The 21613-nt window shown below is 37.1% G+C and overlaps 1 protein-coding gene across 2 annotated transcripts in view; it reads right to left on the bottom strand.

Moving 5' to 3' along the window:
* Positions 1 to 502: 502 nt before the first annotated feature.
* Positions 503 to 21613, bottom strand: part of SRFBP1 (serum response factor binding protein 1) — a 79814-nt gene continuing 58703 nt past the window's right edge. For both annotated transcript variants that reach the window (XM_087958026.1, XM_026673609.2), the window contains 5 exons: positions 11400 to 11471; positions 5578 to 5659; positions 4264 to 4990; positions 2007 to 2041; positions 503 to 1280 (listed from right to left, as the gene is read on the bottom strand). In XM_087958026.1, coding sequence (XP_087814152.1) covers positions 1102 to 1280; positions 2007 to 2041; positions 4264 to 4990; positions 5578 to 5659; positions 11400 to 11471 — 1095 coding nt within the window. In that variant the 3' untranslated portion in view covers positions 503 to 1101. The remainder of the gene's footprint in view (positions 1281 to 2006; positions 2042 to 4263; positions 4991 to 5577; positions 5660 to 11399; positions 11472 to 21613) is intronic.

The following is a 21613-nucleotide window of genomic DNA, read 5'->3' on the forward strand; positions in this document are numbered from 1 at the left end:
ACTCTTAATTCCCCCAATACCATCATAATACTGAAAGCCACTGAGAGGTTAAAAATGGCATGGATGGACACATCCTCCCCATCCTTCTACCAGAGGCTATCCATAATTGTGATCAATTCTGTCTCAGTCTTGTACCTAAGCCTGCAACCTGAGTGGGGTCCAGATAATTTGTTTCCTATGGGTTTCTTTGAACCTGCAGCACAACTACCTTCTCAATAGGAGAGAGGATGAAAGCCGTCTAATATACTCAGGCCTAGCAATGGTATTTTGGGGAGGGAGGACCACCTCATTTTTCAGTGTTTGTGGGACCACCTGTCAAGGCCACCCCCTGGATCCAACTACATGTCAATTATCTCATAATGATCTCTAGAGCCCAACTTGCACGTTCTAATTTTAAAGTTTATGGTGCTTAATCAGGCCATCACATCTATTCACTCAGCTTGTTTGGGAAATAGTAACTAAACACAAAGGCTATATTTCCTGCATAAATGAAGCAAAGTGGTATTTTAAATTATAGATTTATTATGGCATAATCTTTCAAAAGCACCAGTCTACTTTCATAAGATTTATCAGTGTTATTCTGCAGACTGTATATATGTTTCTGTTTCATATCCATGGCCACAGGAGTTGAGTAGGGACTAAATGGCAAAAACAAACAAATCATAAAATCAACCTTGCAATCTTGCAGCTGAATTATCATTTAAATGCGATAATGAAGATTGAGCAAATAAAAATCCATTTTCTTCTTAGTTTTAATTTAGCCATACGGAGCTTCCTTCTTCCTCTCTTGGTTAGTAAGTGTCTTGCAGATCATCAGCAATGGGTCTTTAGAAGATTCAAAATATTCTCTGTGAAGGATTTCTACAAGTGTTGACAGACCAGAATCAACCACCGATCTTTTTATGCAAGATCTCTATAACCTAAAAAATATTTGACAAAAGTGCCAATGTCAAAACGAATGGTCTGCAGTGAAAAATTATTATTCCTCAAAGTAATTTTTTTTTAGCTTATACTGGCTTCACATACATGCTACAAGATTGTCAATATGCAACATTGTAAAAAATAATAATAATAAGTGATGCCATCTCTAAAAGGAAAATTCTAATCTTCAAATTTGATTTTTTTCCCTTGGAATGCTGTAATTTGAGATATTTGCTCTCGCATTTTTCTGCTTGCTTCCCATGATGGATGAAGTGGTTGCTGTGGAGGGTTCCTCTCAGTAGTAGGTTTCACTGCCGAGCTTTTAGGCATCCGTTTCTGCAGGTGATTTTTTTCAAAAGCTGTCCAAAAATTAAAAAGAATAAAGTGTAAGTAACTCAGTTATTCACTCAACCTTAGTTATATAACAAATCCAAAATTTAGAAGGCTTTTATTCTTGAAAAAATTCAATGTTGTTTCCAACAGGCTTTATTATTGGAGGGAGATTCCCTTTGAATGGAGACTGTCACTGGTGGAGAAATAATTGAAATAATAAAACACATTTTACACTGTCCTCCCTACACAGACACTCATCAAGTATTATCATCTCCATTCTTTAGTTAATACCCTGGCCATTTTCTTTTATCTTATTATCAGACAAATTAGATGTTATTTCCTTGATTATGGCTAAGTACTTTCACGTAGTTTGTACAGTATGCCATATTTTTTTCTGAATCTTCGATATTTCAGAACTTTTTTTGTTTTTACCCTAATGGTGATATTTTTGTTTCATTTGTTGTCTATGATCAAATAAAAATGGATTGACTGAAAGTATAAGTAACTTTTCACATACACATTATACTATATTATAAACTGATGGTAAGCCACAAACATTCATATTTATTAGGCAGAAATAACTTTAATATTGTTAAACATGTTCATTTTTAGACTACTAAACATACCAATACTAAAAAATTCAAAACCTATGATGAATAAAAACATTAACTATCTAGTTAATGCAAAACTAGATTTTATTATCCGCGAGCCCAAACAAATGCCAAGAAAATTATTTTAGTATTCTTACTTACTTGTCTTGTGTATAATAAAACGGCCTCTAATATTCCTAGAATAAAGAATACAAAAGTTAACAGTGAAAAAAGACAATAGTTTCAAGCAAAGAACAATACACTGCTAGTGAATCAAAAAATTGAATCTAATGTACCGTATTTGCCGGCGTATAAGACGACTGGGCGTATAAGACGAGCCCCAACATTTCCACTCAAAATATAGAGTTTGTTATATACTGCAGCCGTATAAGACGACCCCCACTTGGAGGCATGTTTTTCAGGGCAAAAAAGTCATACGCCGGCAAATACGGTAAGTTGTAACACTTGGGGTATTCTGGATATAATTCTTGATTGACACCCCGTCCCTTTCCCCCAAACTTACAAAGCCACCAAAATGCTTTAGAGAGGCAGCTTCGCCTTTCTCAGGCTGGCACTCAATTCCTCTCCTTTCTTTGCGATCTGCTTTTTCAGGGGAAAATAAATAAATAAAAATAAAACTGACGAAAAACAGTCGAGTTGTTTCTTAATATCTTTCCACCTCCCCAACCAATTTGTCTCCAAGGGTGCACCACACTGATTGCGACATTAATTATTTCAGAGAGAGAGGGTGGGGGGAGGAGAAATCTTTGCTTCCTACTGTGGCTTTTTCCTGCGCATCGTTTTTCCCTTGGCTTTGTGGTTGTTACTTGTTACAGGGAGGGATAATGAAATACCCACGCTGGGAGAAAGCGGAAAGGATGTCTATTTTCCTGCTCACTAACTTTCCAGAAAGCGTCGAGTTCCTACCCGAGACTTGCCAAAAGTCCAGTTCATTCATTTGCTACCTTTCTCCAATGAGATCCAGATCTGTTTCCACAACGCGCTTAGGATCTTATCTTATTATCTTATTATTATCTTATTAGCCTTGCTCGGTCCGTCCAAGAGAGAAGAAGGCAGACGGTTTGCGCTCAGGGAGAAAGGAAAGAGCCTCTCGCTCACGCTGCACACTGCCCCCCTCCACCCCAGCAACGCTTAGGAAAAGAGTTACACAAGCATCCTTTCCAGAAGTGAATCGGGGGAAGGATTCGAGCAAAGGCTGAAACCGGGAAGAGAAAAATTCCCAAAGAAAATCGCACGAGCAGCATCCCATTCCTGGGAGAAAAACAAAAACAAAAACACGAACTCTTCCCGAAGCACAAAAGCAAGGATGGCGCTTTCTCAGCTTTGAGCTGCGTCGCTGCTCTCCCACCCCTCCACTCGTCCCCACGTGCGGCGAAGTTTCTGCCACTGGGTGGGGGGTGGAGGGGGATGGAAGGAGGTGAGGGATGGGGCAAAGCCTGGAGCCTGCCTGTCCGCCGCACGAGCGGAGTGGGTGGGTGGGTGGGTGGGGAGGAGGAAGAGAGACTCCGGCTGGGCTTGAAGGGGCTTCGCAAGTTGCGGAGCTCCGCCCCTGTCGCTCTTGCACCAAGTGACAACAACATATTTGCCGGCGTATAAGACGACCTTTGTTATATACTCGCCGTATAAGACGACCCCCCACTTGGAGGCATGTTTTTCAGGGCAAAAAAGTCGTCTTATACGCCGGCAAATACGGTACATACATAAATGCATACATTATTTACATAAGTGTACTTACATGGCCAAGCTAAGACAAATATGACTATAATGTTTCCTACAATTAATCTAGATTCTTCCTAATCTATTAATGGTGCTAAGATCCAGTTTCTCTGAATAACCTTCAATATGAAAACTGACGCAATAACCAGGAAGGGATCATGTAAGGCAGACAGTAGGGGAAACACATTGTCTGGCCTAGAGAGTAGATGCAGTTTTACTTTGTTATGGGGAAAAATATACAACTCCAAAACAGAACTCCAGGCAGAGCTATTTTACCTTGAAATATGCACATAAATTACAGGCATGCATTTAATGACATGTTTCTTTGATAGTAGCTCCTTAATGCTATGTTTATTGGGCCTAACTAGAATCTGTCTTCCCCACTATAATGGTCCTTCTGTTTCCTCTCTGGACACTTGGTACACAAATTCAGTCCCACTGAAAATAAAGGCATTTTACTTTTGTCTCAAGAGCATAATTAGTTTTTGCTACATGCTACGTTGAAGAGATGGGGAAAACCTCTAGGTCCTGTGTTTGATTCTCAAAGTTGAGGAGGAAACTATTCTCTTCCATTTCATAATCAGAAAAATCTAAGTTGTTTTTACACTATTGTTTGAACATTTTAAAACACTGTTTCAACAAATCACTGATCAGATTTTCAGTGAAAAAAAAATGTTCCTACCTTTTCACATGTAAGGGTTCTTGAGTGTTGGACAATGAATGATAAAACACAGATTCTAGCTTCCCTGCTTTTGAACTCTGCTTACTGGCTTTTGAATTTGGGTCTAATATCCTGTCACACTGTGGATGATCCTTTGGTTTTTTTAGAGGCATGGTTTTAATTTTTTCTGTAGGTTGTGAAGTATTAGCTGCTCTCCTTTTTTTCATTCTCTTTACTTTGCCAATGAAGAAATCATCATTGTTGTTACTTTCATCAGTGCTGGAAGACTGATTACAGAATCTCTCTTCTGTACTGTCATCAAAACATTCCTCCTTTCCACCATCCTCACTTTTATCCAGATCTTCATCAGAGTCACCTACTGTCTTATTTACAATGTCATTTAAATATACTTTTTCTTGTGAATATTCAGAGTTTCCACTTTGATCCTGATGAACTAATTTGTCATTTTCTATGTCAAGAACAGCAGAAGAGTATGAGGGACATTTTTTCATATTATCTGCCATTTTCTGTACTCCACTTTCAAAAATATATTTTTCCCCTGTATCAATTTGTGTTTTTTCGATTGCCTTTGTTTTATCTTGAGATTCAGCTTGTTTAAGTGTTTCGCTGCTAACAGAATGCTGGGTCTCTCCAGGATGCTTATTAAGTTGCCCTTCCAGTTGTTGTTCCATTGAAGAAATAGCTCTAGCTGGTGTCTGTCTTGCATTTTTAAAGTCTTCCACCGCAGCTAGGAAAAATAAATGCAGGTTTGATTAGAAAAAAATAGGAACAACTTGTATATAAGCACAGGAATGGTAAAGAAGTTATAAAACAACCCTGCTATTTATAATTTTAAGTAGTTTACACCTCCCCAAAAATTTTATTTAATGAACTATACGTCCTTTGTATTAATTGTGTTACTTTCACAGTATATTACTAGGGATTTTAGAATCCCTGATCCTTTTCATTAGTTTTTAGTTTCACAAGGAAGAGTAAGAATATGAATTAAAAGTTTTGCAGCTTATCAATCTTCTACTAGAAGATATACATGCAACATTATGAATGACTTATAACACCTTTATTTCTACACAAAAAATACTGCAGTTATTTGGATTATGTGAAGTTGGGTTATCAACTAATTTTCTTGATGGAGTTCTTCTCCCTTTCCTTCAGGTGAATGAAAAAATATTTAAAATGCATTGTAACTATAAATGTTCTTCAGAGGCTAACAACATATAGACATATTGCTGTATAGTTTAAGATATATTCAAGCAAGAGGCTGCAAATTTAGAACACAACCTTGTACATAGTTGAGTTGCAGTGAATTCTGCTTACCTTTAATATTAGCAATTTTCGTCTTCAGTAATGAATGAGATGTCAACCTAGCAATTGCTCTGTCTCTTGCTGTAGAACTGGGCTATATTAGGAAAATGAAAAAAATATATTGAATGAAAACATAACAGTAAAACAGAAAAGTACACAAAGAGGTATTTGATCCTACAAGAATATTCCTTGAAACAAGGGTATATTGCAAAAAAGGTTTATGTCCATAAACCTTTCAATCCCAAATTAGAGCTGTCACCTTGCTTAAGAACTGCCTATATGCCATTCAAAGTGGTAGAACACCATTTCAACCAAAAGCTGATATTTGCTCTCTAAAGTCCCAGATCCTCCTAGATATTTTTGTGGTGGAATGTCTGGTTTCAAAAGAGGGAAATTATGTGCATTTTGCCTTTGTTAAAACACCTTAAATAATTTCCCCCAAAGCATTCAAGTTACATAGTCTCTTTACTCATGTATATTAAAACACCCAAGAATCTACTGCTTGACATTTTATTGACTAAATAAATTGAACTGAATTCAATAGACCTTGGTTTTATATGCTTTAACTTTTCCACATCTTATAATTTAGTCAGTCTAAATTGTAATTCACTGAAACGATGCTGTAGTTTTTCCAAAGTGAATTACAGTAATTGATTTTATATGAATTATGTTCCATATTTAATATATGAAAACAATGATGCATCATTGGAGAATCCAGCTATTATTTAGGATCTCAACTAGAGATAGAAAAAAATTCCACAAAATCTTGATCTTGGAATTACATTTCCATCATTGCTTCATTGAGCATGAGTTCTAAGTCTAGAAGAGCCACAAACTGAGCATCAGTTCTGCCCAGAAAAACACATTTGCATTCAGAACTAAACACAAAATTCTTAGTACCAGAACAATCAGGAGCAGGCAGCTGATCCTTTCCATCCAGATCTGAACAACTCTTATCTATTTGGACTAGACCTCCATGGGATCATTGGCTGACCCAAATGTGAGATATACAGGTGAAACTCGAAAAATTAGAATATTGTGCAAAAGTTCATTTATTTCAGTAATGCAACTTAAAAGGTGAACCTAATATATGAGATAGACTCATGACATGCAAAGCAAGATAGTTCAAGCCATGATGTGCCATAATTGAGATGATTATGGCTTACAGCTCATGAAAACCCCAAATCCAAAATCTCAGAAAATTAGAATATTGTGAAAAGGTTCAATATTCTAGGCTCAAAGTGTCCCACTCTAATCAGCTAATGAAGCCATAACACCTGCAAAGGGTTCCTGAGCCTTTAAATGGTTTCTCAGTCTGCTTCAGTAGGAATCACAATCATGGGAAAGACTGCTGACCTGACAGTTGTGCAGAAAATCATCATTGACACCCTCCATAAGGAGGGAAAGCCTCAAAAGGTAATTTGCAAAAGAAGTTGGATGTTCCAAAAGTGCTGTATCAACGCACATTAATAGAAAGTTATGTGGAAGGGGAAAGTGTGGAAGAAAAAGGTGCACAAGCAGCAGGGATGACCGCAGCCTGGAGAGGATTGTCAGGAAAAGGCCATTCAAAAGTGTTGGGGACTTTCACGAGGAGTGGACTGAAGCTGGAGTCAGTGCATCAAGAGCCACCACACACAGACGGATCCTGGACATGTGGTTCAAATGTCGTATTCCTCTTGTCAAGCCGCTCCTGAACAACAAACGTCAGAAGCGTCTTACCTGGGCTAAATTAAAAAAGAACTGGTCTGTTGCTCAGTGGTCCAAAGTCCTCTTTTCTGATGAGAGCAACTTTTGCATCTCATTTGGAAACCAAGGACCCAGAGTCTGGAGGAAGAATGAAGAGGCACACACTGCAAGATGCTTGAAATCCAGTGTGAAGTTTCCACAGTCTGTGTTGATTTGGGGAGCCATGTCATCTGCTGGTGTTGGTCCACTGTGCTTCATTAAGTCCAGGGTCAACGCAGCCGTCTACCAGGAGATTTTCATGCTTCCTTACGCAGACGAGCTTTATGGGATGCTGACTTCATTTTCCAGCAGGACTTGGCACCTGCCCACACTGCCAAAAGCACCAAAACCTGGTTCAATGACCGTGGGATTACTGTGCTTGATTGGCCAGCAAACTCACCTGACCTGAACCCCATAGAGAATCTATGGGGCGTTGCCAAGAGAAAGATGAGAGACATGAGACCGAACAATGCAGAAGAGCTGAAGGCCGCTATTGAAGCATCCTGGTCTTCCAAAACACCTCAGCAGTGCCATAGGCTGATAGCTTCCATGCCACGCCGCATTGAGGCAGTAATTGTTGCAAAAGGGGCCCAAACCAAGTCCTGAGAACATATGGATACTTATACTTTTCAGAGGTCCAATATTGTTCTATGTACAATCCTTGTTTTATTGATTGCATGTAATATTCTAATTTTCTGAGATTGTGGGTTTTCATGAGCTGTAAGCCATAATCATCGCAATTATGACACATCACGGCTTGAACTATCTTGCTTTGCATGTAATGAGTCTACCTCATATATTAGGTTCACCTTTTAAGTTGCATTACTGAAATAAATGAACTTTTGCACGATACTCTAATTTTTCGAGTTTCACCTGTACAGCTGGATATTATTAGTGTACAGATGATTCCTGACCGGAATCATGGCAGATACCCTCTCCCAGTGTCTTCATGTTAAACATGAGTGACAAAAGCACTGGCAGCCTTTACTCCAATCAACACTGAATACAACTAGTTATGGAGGAAGGAGAATTGTTACAACACCATTCCTCCCACTCTTAATCTCCAGAATCAATTAAGAAAGAAAACATTATCTGTGGTATCAAAAACCACTGATTTTATTTATTTAGAGTATGGCAGTATTGCATTAGCCAGGTGATGACAATGCTAATACAGAGTAGTAGTTTGGCTGCCTGCTAGCCCTATTTGGCTCATACTCACATGTTTTCTAAGGTGTACTATAGGAGGTGAGCTAGCTCCGCACCAGTAAGATAAGTGGCTTTCCTGAAGTATCATATGAGGCCATTTCCTTCCAATGAAACCACCTCGCAAACGGGCTTTGCAACCAGGAAGATCCAGCATCAGCAGGATTCTAACCATCCATATGAAGCACCAGTTCATCCTCCCACTGACATGGTACCTATTTATCTACTCACATATAACATGTTTTATAACTGCTAGGTAGGCAGAAGCTGAGAAGAGTGACAGCTCACCCCACCAGGACTCAAACCACTGGAGCAAACGTGATCTGCAGCATCATTAAGCCACTGAGCCACTATCTTTATCCTGTCTCTGTCCAGATGTCAACTACAAATGTGAACTGTTTTGGTTCTATGTCCCTCCCTGAAACTCAACTGAAAAGAATCCTGACATCTATTCAAGAACATTACCACAACAGACAAAAGCTCCTTGAAATAATTTCTTTGTATTAGCTATTCTTACTGGGGTAACAAAGATTTTGTGCTACATGGATTTTGTCCATGTCTGGTGTTGAAGAAATATTTTCTAACCCTATGCATGCATCAAAGAATAATAATTGCTCACAATCCAAGCATTGTCTAATAAGCTTTTGGGTCTCAGATTATTCTTATAGGTTACAGTAACAGAATCTTGAAAGGCTAATTATGTTTTTCCTTCCTCTCCCTCTTATACCTCAGGGAATTAAGGTGCAATCAATTTGATTTTCTTTCTAAAGCCTTCATTTTCTTGACTTAAAACATATTCTTGTAACCATCACTGCAGAGTTTCTCCAAGGCCATCAGCTGCTGTGCATAGTGCCTGGGCAGGATATATAAAATGGGAAAATTTCTCCTACTTGGGCAAATTGACATGGACATCCTGCAGGTTATGGCAAGGGAAATATTCATGCAGCTTCATCAAAAGGTTTATATGCAGATGAGATGATCATCAACAGAATTGACACACTCAGAAAATCTGAGCTTATGATCATAGTGCAACCTAAGACTAAGTAAACAAAATATTCAAGTTAAGTATTCTTCCATTTAAATAGTAATGCAAGACAGGAATATTTATAACTAGCTTTTTATTGAACTAGTTTTGCTAAAAGATATATTCTTTGGCATGGGAGGAGATACTAATTAGGAAAAAAATTCTACTGCTCTGAAAATATTTAAGAGCACAGTTCAAATATACACATTTTCTGAGGATCAGAAGATTTATTCATGTACCTTACTGGAACAGAATTAGTCATAACAGGCAAATTTTACACTTCCATGTAACATTCTCTCATCACCAACGTTCCCAAAGTAATCACAGCTATTTCTGTTTCAAGTTCACATCTGTTTGCCATGGAAATTTATCAGGAAACTGTGGTTTTATACATCCACAGTCATTTCCATTTCAGCCAAGATCAAAGAGCTCTTTTAAATCTGTAAAACTTATCTCTAAAATAGTAATCTTGTTGTATTTGTGGAAGTAAGAATATTTAGATATTATTACTTTGGCATCCAAGGAACTCTGAGTAGCAATGGGAGCCGGCTGGGTGTCGAAGTCCACGCATCTTAAAGTTGACAAGTTTGAAAAACACTAAGATAACTAAGCAATGGTACTGCCCTAAAGGTGTGCAGAGTTAAAAACACAAGCAAAAAACCCAAAACAAAACCAAGTCCCTTAATAAAAGCTCCACTTTCATACTGCAAATATTTCAGATGCAAAAATGCTAGTAAAGAGCAAACCGTTCACTGTGATGGAATTCCATGTTCATACAATATAAAGTATATGTACAATATCAAAAGATTACATTAATTCAGTAAGAGCTGCTAAGCCACAAAGATTTGACTATTTATTTATTTATTCATTTAGTGAATTCAGGACTACACATACATTTTTTAAAGAAAAGAATGTAAAGAGTTTACTTAAGTAATCATGTGTTTGGTTTTTAATGCATTAAGAAATGCCAACATTTTTCAAAGCATTTGAAAAATAACATTTTCAAAGTTAAGAGTCTTAATCCATCAAAACAATACTGGCTTGTGAGACTGCATTCCTACATTTCTGAAATTACTTGACAGTTAGCTTTAATGCTCACTGAAAAAGATTGCATTAAGATTGAATGTACTGTGACATATTGCTCCATTTTTAAACTAATATCCTGATATAACTGAATCTCATAATTTAATATAAATACGTATCTATCTATATACAGGTATTAAAGCAAGACCCTTAATATGACTCATTCTAAAATAACTGCAACAATCAATCAAGTACAAGATTATCTTTAGATCTATTAGGAAAATTCTTAATTTTACAACAACCCAACTGTAATCTTGATGGAGGAAAAATGACCAAAGATAGTCTTGGGAGATGTTCAATATAAAAAAAATGTACCTTCCTGTTAATCTGCACAACTAATTTTCTCTTTTGGCAGTAATCATGCCAAAATTTGCGTTTGGAACTAGAAAGCTAGAATTCAAGAACAATAGTGGTAAGAAAATTCTGTACAAACATCTACACACAAGATATAACATGTTGCCAAGGACATCTACAAGAATGGTCAATACCAACAATATGCAATTTAGATTATCAAAACCTTGCTTTTTTTAAAAAAAAAAAGTCTATCGTATGGTTACACACGCACACACACACAGTAAAAGGTTCCAAGGTTTTGATCACCTGGCCATGCCTACCATTTTGACATAGCTATATGCCCCTGGAGATGTTCCATATGATGCATTGACACGTCACTGGAAGCTTAATGTATTACTTATATTAAAAGGGATGTAAACATATCTCATTGTGTTAATATACTGATGGTAGAAAAATACTTTCCAGACAAAAATACAACTTTTAAGAAAAGTTCAAAGCATCATACCTTTTTACAAATAATCCCAAAGTCAATTTCTCTCCCAAGTGCTGATTTGGTAACCTGATCAAGTTTTATTTCCTAGAAAATATAACAGAACTGGTTATTTTCTCTATGCATTTTTGTGAGCAGATTCAGTGCAAGTAACAAGCAACACAAACATTATTTATGTGCTGCATTTCTGTTTAAGAAGAACAGTCAATATAGTAATTAGTAAAACAGGTACAGACACAAAGAATGAAGTAAAAATTATTATAGCAAAAGAAAAACCCACAGAAAAACAAAAAATATAATTATTTGTTACAATTATTTATATCCTACTTTTCAAACTAACCTCAGAAATTCAAGCAATGCAATTCATTGCAAATAAATACATATTACACTAGAAAAATCTGAGGTCCTTTCTTGTAGAATAATGGCCAGAGAAGTAAATAGAATTGGCCCAGATGAAACAGGATTCAAGAATCCCTGCCTGCAACTAGTGAAAGTAAACACATAATTGTATTTGTTTACAAACTAGAGCTTACATTCCAGACCAGGTGTTGAAATGCTAGACAGTGCAACTTTGCTCCATCACCTTTAATCTACTCCTGATGACCTGTAACAGTTGCTGGAGTGGTGGATGGCAGAAATGTCAGTTAGGAATTAGGCATGCTGACAACAAGGCATGAGACCATAGGTGCAAGGCTGGGGACAATAATTCTAAAAGAATAACAGCAGACAGTGTCTTCTGCTACTCCTTTTAACCAAGGGGCCCCAATCCCTGGGCCATGGCCCACCACTGGGCTGTGGTCACTCGGAACCGGGCCGCATGAGGCGGGCCAGTGCAACTTTACTCATGTGCAGATCTACTGGCAACCCAAAGGCTCCTCTTCTCTCTTGCATGAGTGGAGCTGTGCATGAGGCCTGGTTCCCGTCTCCTCCCCCAGCCAGGCTGACGAGCGAGCAAGCTGCCTGCTTCCGATGATCCAAAAGTGGAGTGCTTGGAGCAGAGGCTGAATGGGACTTCTCTTCTTCACACCAAAAGGTTTTGCAAATGGACAAAAGGCTTTGAGGGAGCGATCTCGCGCTGCTTCAGGAGTTAGCTTTTGTCACGGAGAAGCCTGAAGGCGTATGCTGTGTGAGAGGAGGTGTGTGTGCACACGTGCGCATCAGCCCACCTCAAGCAGCCTGGTTCCCCTCTCCCCCCCCCAGCTGGACTACCAAGCCGCAAAGGCTGGGGACTGCTGCTTTGACCATCTTTCTATAGTATCTCCATTTGTACTTTTAATTTGGGTCTTGATAGCATTTTTTGAAAGGGAAAGCTAATTCTGTGATAATTATGAATTTTATCTGAAAAGGTTTTAACAAAACTACAGTATAATAGCTGCTTTTAAACAACAAATTCTTTTCCAGCCTAACAGTTTTCCATAAAGTCTATTTAACATATCTTGAAGCACATAAAGGTTACTTTGTTAAAAAATAATCTCCTAGGTTGTCTTCTGTGTTTCAGTGCTCCATCTACAACTTCTCTTAAATATTCTGGCAGCATGCCATTTGACTTGCAATGTCAGCTTTCTCTTCCATGGAAATTTTTGAGGCAGTAAAGAGGACCATTATTAAATCAGTATGGAGGACACCCACTAGGATCATCCATAACATCTTTCTGTCAATCTGGGTAAGGTTTCTTCTTGTACTTTTTCTAAGACTGCATTAAATTGTGTTGCTAAATATTAACACAGACTTCCACTAGTAAAGCAGACCATCACTTTCAGCTTAATAGCTTTCACAATCAGCAATGCTTTTTCCCTGCTATATTAAACTTTCTCAGATGTTCTGACCTGCATTTGGCTGTGTCCCATTTTGCCAATAGTTGGAAAATATGTAAAAATATGCAAACAGGGTACTTTCCAAGAATTATATGCAACATATAAAGTTTGGAGACATGTGCTATTATAAAGACATTTGCAAAAAAAATATTGACTTACTTCTTAAGACTTAGGAGACTAAGTAAGAAACTTTTAAAATGTAGAACTGTAGACAGGATGAGAATAAATGATTTTGTGGTGCCAAATTAGACAAGTGTTGAAAGAGCTCTATTATTGATTTGCTAATAGCCAAATTTAATGATTTTGATATTAAACTTTCTAAACAGCTTGGGTTTAAGCATTTTGGGACTTGAATGTCTATGAGAACACTTTCTTCCTTACAGATCTGCCTAGCTGCTATTGTTAGTAGAGCTCTCCCCTCCCTTGGTAACAAGCAGTTTTAAAATATCTTCCATAACTGGCATAAATCAAAGAGTTAATATAATATGAGCTTGGTCAGATATAACAAGAAGATGAATAGAAGAATCTAACATATTCTATGGGCTCTGTTGTAAAGCTATTATCTTATTTGCCTTGGGATCAGAGCAAGTGCTTGGAACAACATGTACCAGAAAAAGGCATTTTATTTCCAGGAGTGCCAGCTGCCAGAAATCTTTGGATCATATAGAGGCACAGAACAGTTTTGAAAATAATACTCATGAATATTTAATTCTTCAGAAAAAAAGTATAGTTTCATTATAGGGGGTGTTTATACTGAATAGAAGGGGTGGAAGCTGGGATTATGCCTGCAAACCAATTATTGTGTAATGATTATTTTAAGGATTTTTCCTGATTTCAAGTTAAATTTGAGCTTTTAGTTCACAACAGTGTAGCGTTTTCAACAAGAATTCTGAATGGCTCAATATGAGCCAGACACTTTGACCACTGCAAAAGGCCCAGGAAGCTTTCATATTGAAATGTATCTATGACAAAATAAACTCCATAACACGTTTCTATCAAAAGGGCAGGAGGTTTTTTTTTAAAGTGAACATTTTGGAATAATTTAAATATGATCTAAAGAATTGGAATATCCAATAATGTTCTATCCAATGGCTCCAACTCTTAAAAATATTAAAATGGCATGAACAGATTTGCAATTAAAGTTGATTCATCAAAAATTTTAATATGAGTTTATTGGACTCCCTAAATAATGAATTCAAAAGGAAGGACATCAATGTTTCCTGTTGGAGGCGTAAAAATGGTTCTTTTGATCATTTGTCAATGTTTTGAAATGGTATTTTAATGCATGTAAGCAGGAAGGGGCATGATATCTAGAAGTTAGATATTGGCTTATCAACCAGAAGGTTAGCAATTCAAGACCCAAGCACCATGTGATGGAGTGAGTTCCTGTTCCCAACTTCTGCCAAGCTAGCAGTTTGAAAGTGTGAAAAAGCAACTAGTTAAACAGGTATCACTTCAGTGGGAAGAAAACAGCATTCCTGGCGTACAGTTATGTTGGCCACATGGCCATGGAAACAACTTCAGGCAATGCTAGCTCCTTAGCTAGGAAAAGGAGAATCACTCCCTAGAGTTGGACACAACTTGTCAGGGGAAACCTTTATTTGTTTTCTTTGTTAAAACTTATGCAATCACCTTTAAATGTTAAAGATGTCAATGTAGTATTAAATTATGTACCAAATGTTTGGAACTTGTTTATCAAGAATTATGGCTCAATCATGCATGAGCAATGGTTAAAAGAGTAATGTTGAAAAAATTAGAAAAGTGGCATTATTCCAGACACTGAAGAATAGCTTTTGGAAATAATTTCTTATCTGGCCTGGAAAAGGCAGCATTTTCCATTAATCAAAGATAAATAATAATAAAGGATGGGGCAATATATTCTACTTTGGCAAACCTGTTATGATACATTGCAATAATATTTCTCAATATGCTCAATATTAAATATATCTGCAAACCGTTCACATACTAGTTAGGTTAAAATGTCACTTCTTTATAAGGTAATGAATTGCTAAAAAAGGAAAATCAGCTATATCAACACCACTTTCAATTTTTAAAATTCTGCTATACTTTTAATTTTAATGCAATACAATAAAAAAACCTAACTTTTTTTTAAAGTACATACTGCAGTAAGATGTACTTATTAAAATCCAACAGCAATAAGAATCTAGTTGTAGCCGAATCACAGCAGTTTTCCAAATCTTTTCCAAAAGCAGAAAAGACTAGATCCTGAATGGCTTTTTACTGAATCATGTGCTGCTTGAATACCTGCCATTTTGCCCAGCATGCCATTCTGCAGTCAGTAGTACCAGAGGTATGATCCATCTCCAGTGCTATATCAGCAGGCTAGAAAATTTAAAAATAAACCAATAACCCACTTGGAAGTAATGTCCAACATTCACTGAATCTCAGAATTCTCTGGCAACTCCATACAATTACAGCATATAGCTGTAAAATGTTTCCAACCTTGAAAAGTTTTCAAATCATGTCCTGATCTTGAAACAACCTAAAATGGTTGTTTCAAAATCAAACTATTTTGAGATAAGTTTGAATGCAATGCATATACTAAATGCAGTTATCATTATCCATCTAAGAAATCTAACTGAGAACAGGAATCCTGTTCATCTGACCACATTTTACAATTTTTATTCAGACCTCTTTACCAGCACAAATTGAAAAAGGAGATGGTTTCATGAATATTCTTGTCTTCCTCTACATCTCCTAATTAATAATCTCTAAATAGGAAGTGGTATTGGTAGAGCTTTGCAACTTTGTTCAGGTCAATGATTACCGTTAGCCCGCGAGTGGCATGATGGAGGCGCCATCCATAAGTAGTATACCAGTGCAAATTTTAACTTGATAATTTAATGTATCTTTAAAGTTAATTAAAAATTGCACTGATTAGGAGGGCAGAGCTGACGCCGTGACGATACAGCATGCAATCTTGGAGGTCTGAGATCGCTGCCGATATCTTTGCTCCTGGACAGTCCAAACGGATCTAAACTGTCCCAAAGAGACAGTGAATGTAAAGAGCGCATCCTGTCAATCCCAGGGACACCGCAAAGTCCCTGGTAGATCTAGGAGAAGCTCTTTTTGCCAGTGGCAAAGAGGCAGCCATTAAAGCTGCTGAAGTTGGGACAGCTCCAAAATGAAAGAGAACAGAAAGAGAAAGTGTGCCGGTTTGGTGAGAATTTTTTCTTTATTTTAAGATTTGAAGGACACCCTAAGGAAAAGAAAGAATCTGTAAAAGTTTTGACAGAAGTGATTAAGCGGCGATTTTAAACAGGAAGTCAAAGTAATTTAATTTTTTTTCTCATTGCTGGATTTTTTACACATGATTTTAGATTTTGAAACTGGACTGGTTTTTTTTTCTTTCTTCCACCTATTCTTTTTTTCCTTTTTGACTTTATAATATTTTATAATATTTTAGGCTAATATTCAAGTCATCTTTTTAAATATCTTTTTCCCTTTTTAAATAATTTTTATTATAACTTGTTTGAAAAAGGAGGGGGAAAGTGAAAGCAGAAGAAACTTTGTAAGACTGCCAACTAGAGGCTTGGAAATATTCTATCTCTTTTTTTTCTTGACCAGACAAAGCAGAGAAAAAACAGACTTCTTTTCAAGGACATTGCCTGTTTGATAAGACAGAGGGAGGAGCATGGGAGAGTATTATTGCAGGTGCTCTTCTGGGTTTCTATCAATAGCTGAAGTCTGGTGTTGAAGGTTATAGAAAAAAAAGGTGGACTCTGGAGAAGAGAGTTATAAATTTTAACAAAAACCTTGGATAACCAAACAAGGTGCAGTGTGCTCTTTTTACTTTTTTTAAGTTGGGCTATTTAACAAACCCCCTCCTTACTAGCTTACTTTTTGTAATAGCTATTTGGATCTTTGGCCTTTTGGAACTTGTTTTTGTCTTTCTTTTTGTTTTTGAAGTCTAATTTTTACGTTTGCATTTTATTTTGAAGGAAAAGCTTTAGTATTAATGATTTCCTTCCTTTTTTTAAGGGAGTAGTCTCTTTTCTTTTTTCTCTCTCCCTCCCTTGTATTTTTTTTTCTATTTACCTTCCATATTGGTATTTTTTTTGTGGCTTTCTTTTTTTTTGTTATGCATCCTTTTATACCTGAGACTTTTTAATTGGATTAAGATGTTGAAGAACCTGAAGAACTTTTCTTTTCTCTTCTTTAGTTTTTTATTTTTTATTTTTCCGCCTGTTCCAGGATTTAACAATTTTTTCTTTTTTTGTGTGTTTATGGTCTTTTCTTCCATTTTTGAGTTTTTACTGCTATCTAACCAATCAATTGGATTAACATATACAAGAACCTGAAGAATTTTTTTCTTATTCTTATTATTGTTATTATTTGGCTTCTTTTTTCCTACTATTTTTACTTGGAATTACAATTGGTTATTTCACAAGTGGATTAAGACCTAGAAGAACCTGAAGATTTTGAATTGTCTGAAATGAGTAGGAAACTAACAGCCCCTGATTTCTCAACTTCTACTTCTTCCTTTTCACCATCTGGAGGACAACGCTCAATACAGACGATGTTACAGCAAGAAAAAGAACAGGAAAAAGTGACCCTGCAGATGATTATGCAAGGAATTCAAAATATACAAATAAGAACAGAGAATATTGAAAAGAGAACAGAGAACATTGAACAACAATAGCCATCTAAAAACAGAAGCTTAAGGGTGCAATGGCTCAGCAGATTGGGAGCACAATGGCTCAGCAGTTAAATACGTCGAATTTGTCAGCTGAAAAGCTGACAGCCCGGATTCAAGACCCAAGTGCTGTGCAATGGGGTGAATTCCGTTACTTGCCCCAGCTCCTGATCACCTAGCAGTTTGAAAGTATGAAAATGTGACTAAATAGGTACCACTTCGGTGGGAAGGTTAACAACATTCCATGTACCTCAACATATGTTCATGTTGGCCACAGATCATGGAAATGTCTTCAGACAACATTGGCTCCTTCAAGCTAAGAAACAAAAATGAGCAGCAACCCCTACAAGCGGACACGACTGGCCAGGAGAAACCTTTGTCTTTCTTTAAAAACAGAAGAGAGTCTCTGCTCTTAGGTTTAAATATGTGGCACTAAAATAAATGAAAAATAAACTATATAATGAACTTTCAATTTAGTCTTAGGAGTAAACTCCACCAAACTCAGTGGGAACTACACATAGGATCATACTTCATAAATCCTGCAAATGTGCATTAAGGATTTTATGTTGTATACTTACCTATTATTTAAGAAGTCACCAGAAGAAAATGATGTAATGACTTCAGACTAAACTTTTAACTGGAAATTATGATCTGAGCTTTTTAGACGAAATCACTAAAGGAACTATTTCAAATAGAAGAATCATAATTTAATGTCTTCTCTTTAAGATGCAACCATCAATGAACAAGATAGTAATTTTGTGGTAATGTTAAAAACAGCAGTTCTTCAAAATGCTCTTTGCTAGCTATTGCAGGAAAGTAATTTGGCTATCAACTTTAGAAAAACTAAATTATGCAAAAGGAAAAGCTAGATCATAACATTATCTAGCAGGGCAACCAAAGAAGCCAAAATTATAATGTTTAAATGTTCTATTTCCTAAAATACTCCCATTTTGAAAGTCAGCATTTACTTGGGATGGTATCTTCTCTTTTTCATTTGAAGTGCTGTCTTTTATCATCTCCTTGAAAATTGCAGTTAGGATTCATTTATACCCAGTCCTAGGGAAGTTTCCCCCCCAATTACTATTTTCCTATTTTGGCATTCTTCGCAGCACCTCATTTCTTTTTCAAATTTTTTTTTTTGGGGGGGGGGGTATAAGGATCATTTTCATCCTAAACTCTTCCTGCCAAATAGACAGATTTTTTTTTAACCCATCAATGATGTCATCTCTTGCTTTATCCCAACTAATTCATGAAACAAAAAATAATTTGACAGAGACCAATCATATGTATATATATCCACTGAAGTCACTACAGTAGTGTGTGCATCTGTGTGTGTATACACAAGCACACCACTCAACAACCTTGGCTGATCTACTTATTGATGGATTTAAATATTGATTCAATAAAGTGAAAATTATAGGGAAATTAAATCCTTTAATTTCTACACCTGAAGCCTAAATATGGTTGACTTCTGGAAACTTAAAGCTAGCCAATGTTCAGGAGATAAAACCTTAAAAAAACAATAGAGAAAGAGGCTGCTACAACTAAATATGTTCAGCGATTTAAAAAAAACACTTGGAAACCTGTGTGAAATAAAGCTAAAATTAATAGATAACTTTCAAATAAATATCAAGCCTTGATAAGGCAAATAAATATTGGGGACAGATCCATGCTATAATGCAGAAGAGTCTCAAAAATGAATATAAAACTGAAACTTGAAGTTTTTATTTTGGCGTTATTGGGTGAGGGACTGGAAAAAGGATTTGGAGCTTTGTTATTGTATATGTTAAGTGCAGAAATGGAACGATACATCAATCCCCACAATAGAAGAATGGATGGAAAAAGTGATGGAACTAGCAGAGATGGCAAAATTGACTATTTTAATTAGTGAAATAATATATTCAGCTTGGTTTCTACCTGGAAACTTTTTCTGGAGTTTATGATTGAAATAGAAAAAGATGGTCTTGACTTTGGGTTTTGCTTATTAGTTTGCTGTTATAGAAAAGGGTAGTAATTATTAAGTTGGGAAAGTTGAAGCTGTAATTCTATTTTCTACTTTACTGAGCTGAAAAAATTTGGAAGTCAATGCATTTTTGTCTTCCCTCACTTGTGTTTTTCCTCTCTTTCTCTTTAACATTTTCTGATTATCTTTATATTCATCTGTATTTTCTATATAATTTCAACTCAGTGGTGGGATTCAATTTTTTTTTTACTACCGGTTCTGTGGGTGTGGCTTGGTGGGCATGGCAGGGGAAGGATACGGTAAAATCTCCAGTCAGAGGTGGTATTTGCTGGTTCTCCAAACAACTCAAAATTTCTGCTACACTATATATATTTGCTTAGTGTCTAACATGAACAGGGTAAAAAAAAATAACCTTTTTTTTGGTTAAAAGTATTGCTGACAAATATATAGAGGAATATAGATCTCCTGGGTAATATTACAATATAAGTGCTTCCCAATTATATTTGCATTTTTGTTCCACAATCTTCCTGGCTCATTCTTGGAATTCCATAAGGTGTGGAGGCTTCTGCCATAAGTAATTTTCGTTATATAGGTAATCAGGCATGATATTCCGCTCTGAAAAAAAAATGGGGGCCGGCCAAAAGAGACCCCCCCGCCGCGCGCCCGGGGAGCGCCCGCTGCTTTCCCTCGCCAGGGCTGGGCGGTGGCGTGTTGCACGGATGCTGGTCTGTGGCTGGCCCAGCTCCCTTTTCCTGCCGCTCAGCGGCCTCCGCTCGCACCGCCCGGGCTCCGGTCAGGTATCCGGCTGGGGCTGTCAGGAGTTGCTACCGCCGGCGCAGCTCACGCGGCTCAGTCCCGCGTTGCCTCGGGAAGGGAAAGGCAAAACCAGGAGCCGCTGCTGCCGTTGCAAAGCGCCGCCGCTGGTCTTCCTTTTGCCTTTCCCTTCCTGAGGCAACGCGGACTGGAGCTGCGCGAGCCGCGCCAGCAACTCCTGACTCGGGCCTCCGAGGGGAGGGGAAGGAGGAGAAGAAGGGGGGAAAGGGGGATTCCCAAAATCGGAATTCCGATTTTAATCGGAAGAATATCATGCCTGGTAATCCTTGAGTTACAAATGGCATGGAACCTGCCAATTACATTCGTAATCCGAGGATTTGTAGGCGTGAATCACATAACTTGAATATGATCACTCCTTGCTTATGCACAAGGTATCTCAGAGTGGGGAAGGCCATGGGAGACCTAGTGCTTCCGATCATAAATATTTTTATCAGTGTAAGTCTGTATTTGTAAGACCATCCACCCTTGAATATAAACTATTGTTTCCAAAACTAGAAATTAATTTGCTCACAGTTATCCATCCTTCCAAATTAGAATATTCATTATTTGGGATGAGGGGTGGTGGAATTGAACTGTTCACAGGGCTTTTGCTTAGCTTGACAATTCCAGTCTAAATACTGTAAATAACCAGAGGAAGGAAAAGTCAAATACTAGGTTTGTTGTTGTTGTTGTTGTTGTTGTTGTGTGCGTGCACGTGTGTATGATAGTTATATATAGTTATCCAAAGATATTTATTGATTTCATCACATAGTTACTAGAAGTTGAACTTGATTAATAGATTTTATTTTTTAAAATAATGAATCTGCAAGTCTGTAGTATTTACTTAATCTATTTCAAATTCTAACTGAAGGTAGTGCCACTTTTTAACTTTAAGTACCATTAACATCAATAGTGGAAAAATTCCTTAACCTCAGTTTAAAAAAATATTCAACCAAGGTCATAATGTTCTTTGTTCCTGGTA

This window comes from Notechis scutatus, chromosome 2, assembly GCF_049901735.1.
Source record: "Notechis scutatus isolate UNSWTSFEM ecotype Mainland chromosome 2, rNotScu1.2, whole genome shotgun sequence".
NCBI classification, from domain to species: Eukaryota; Metazoa; Chordata; class Lepidosauria; order Squamata; family Elapidae; genus Notechis; species Notechis scutatus.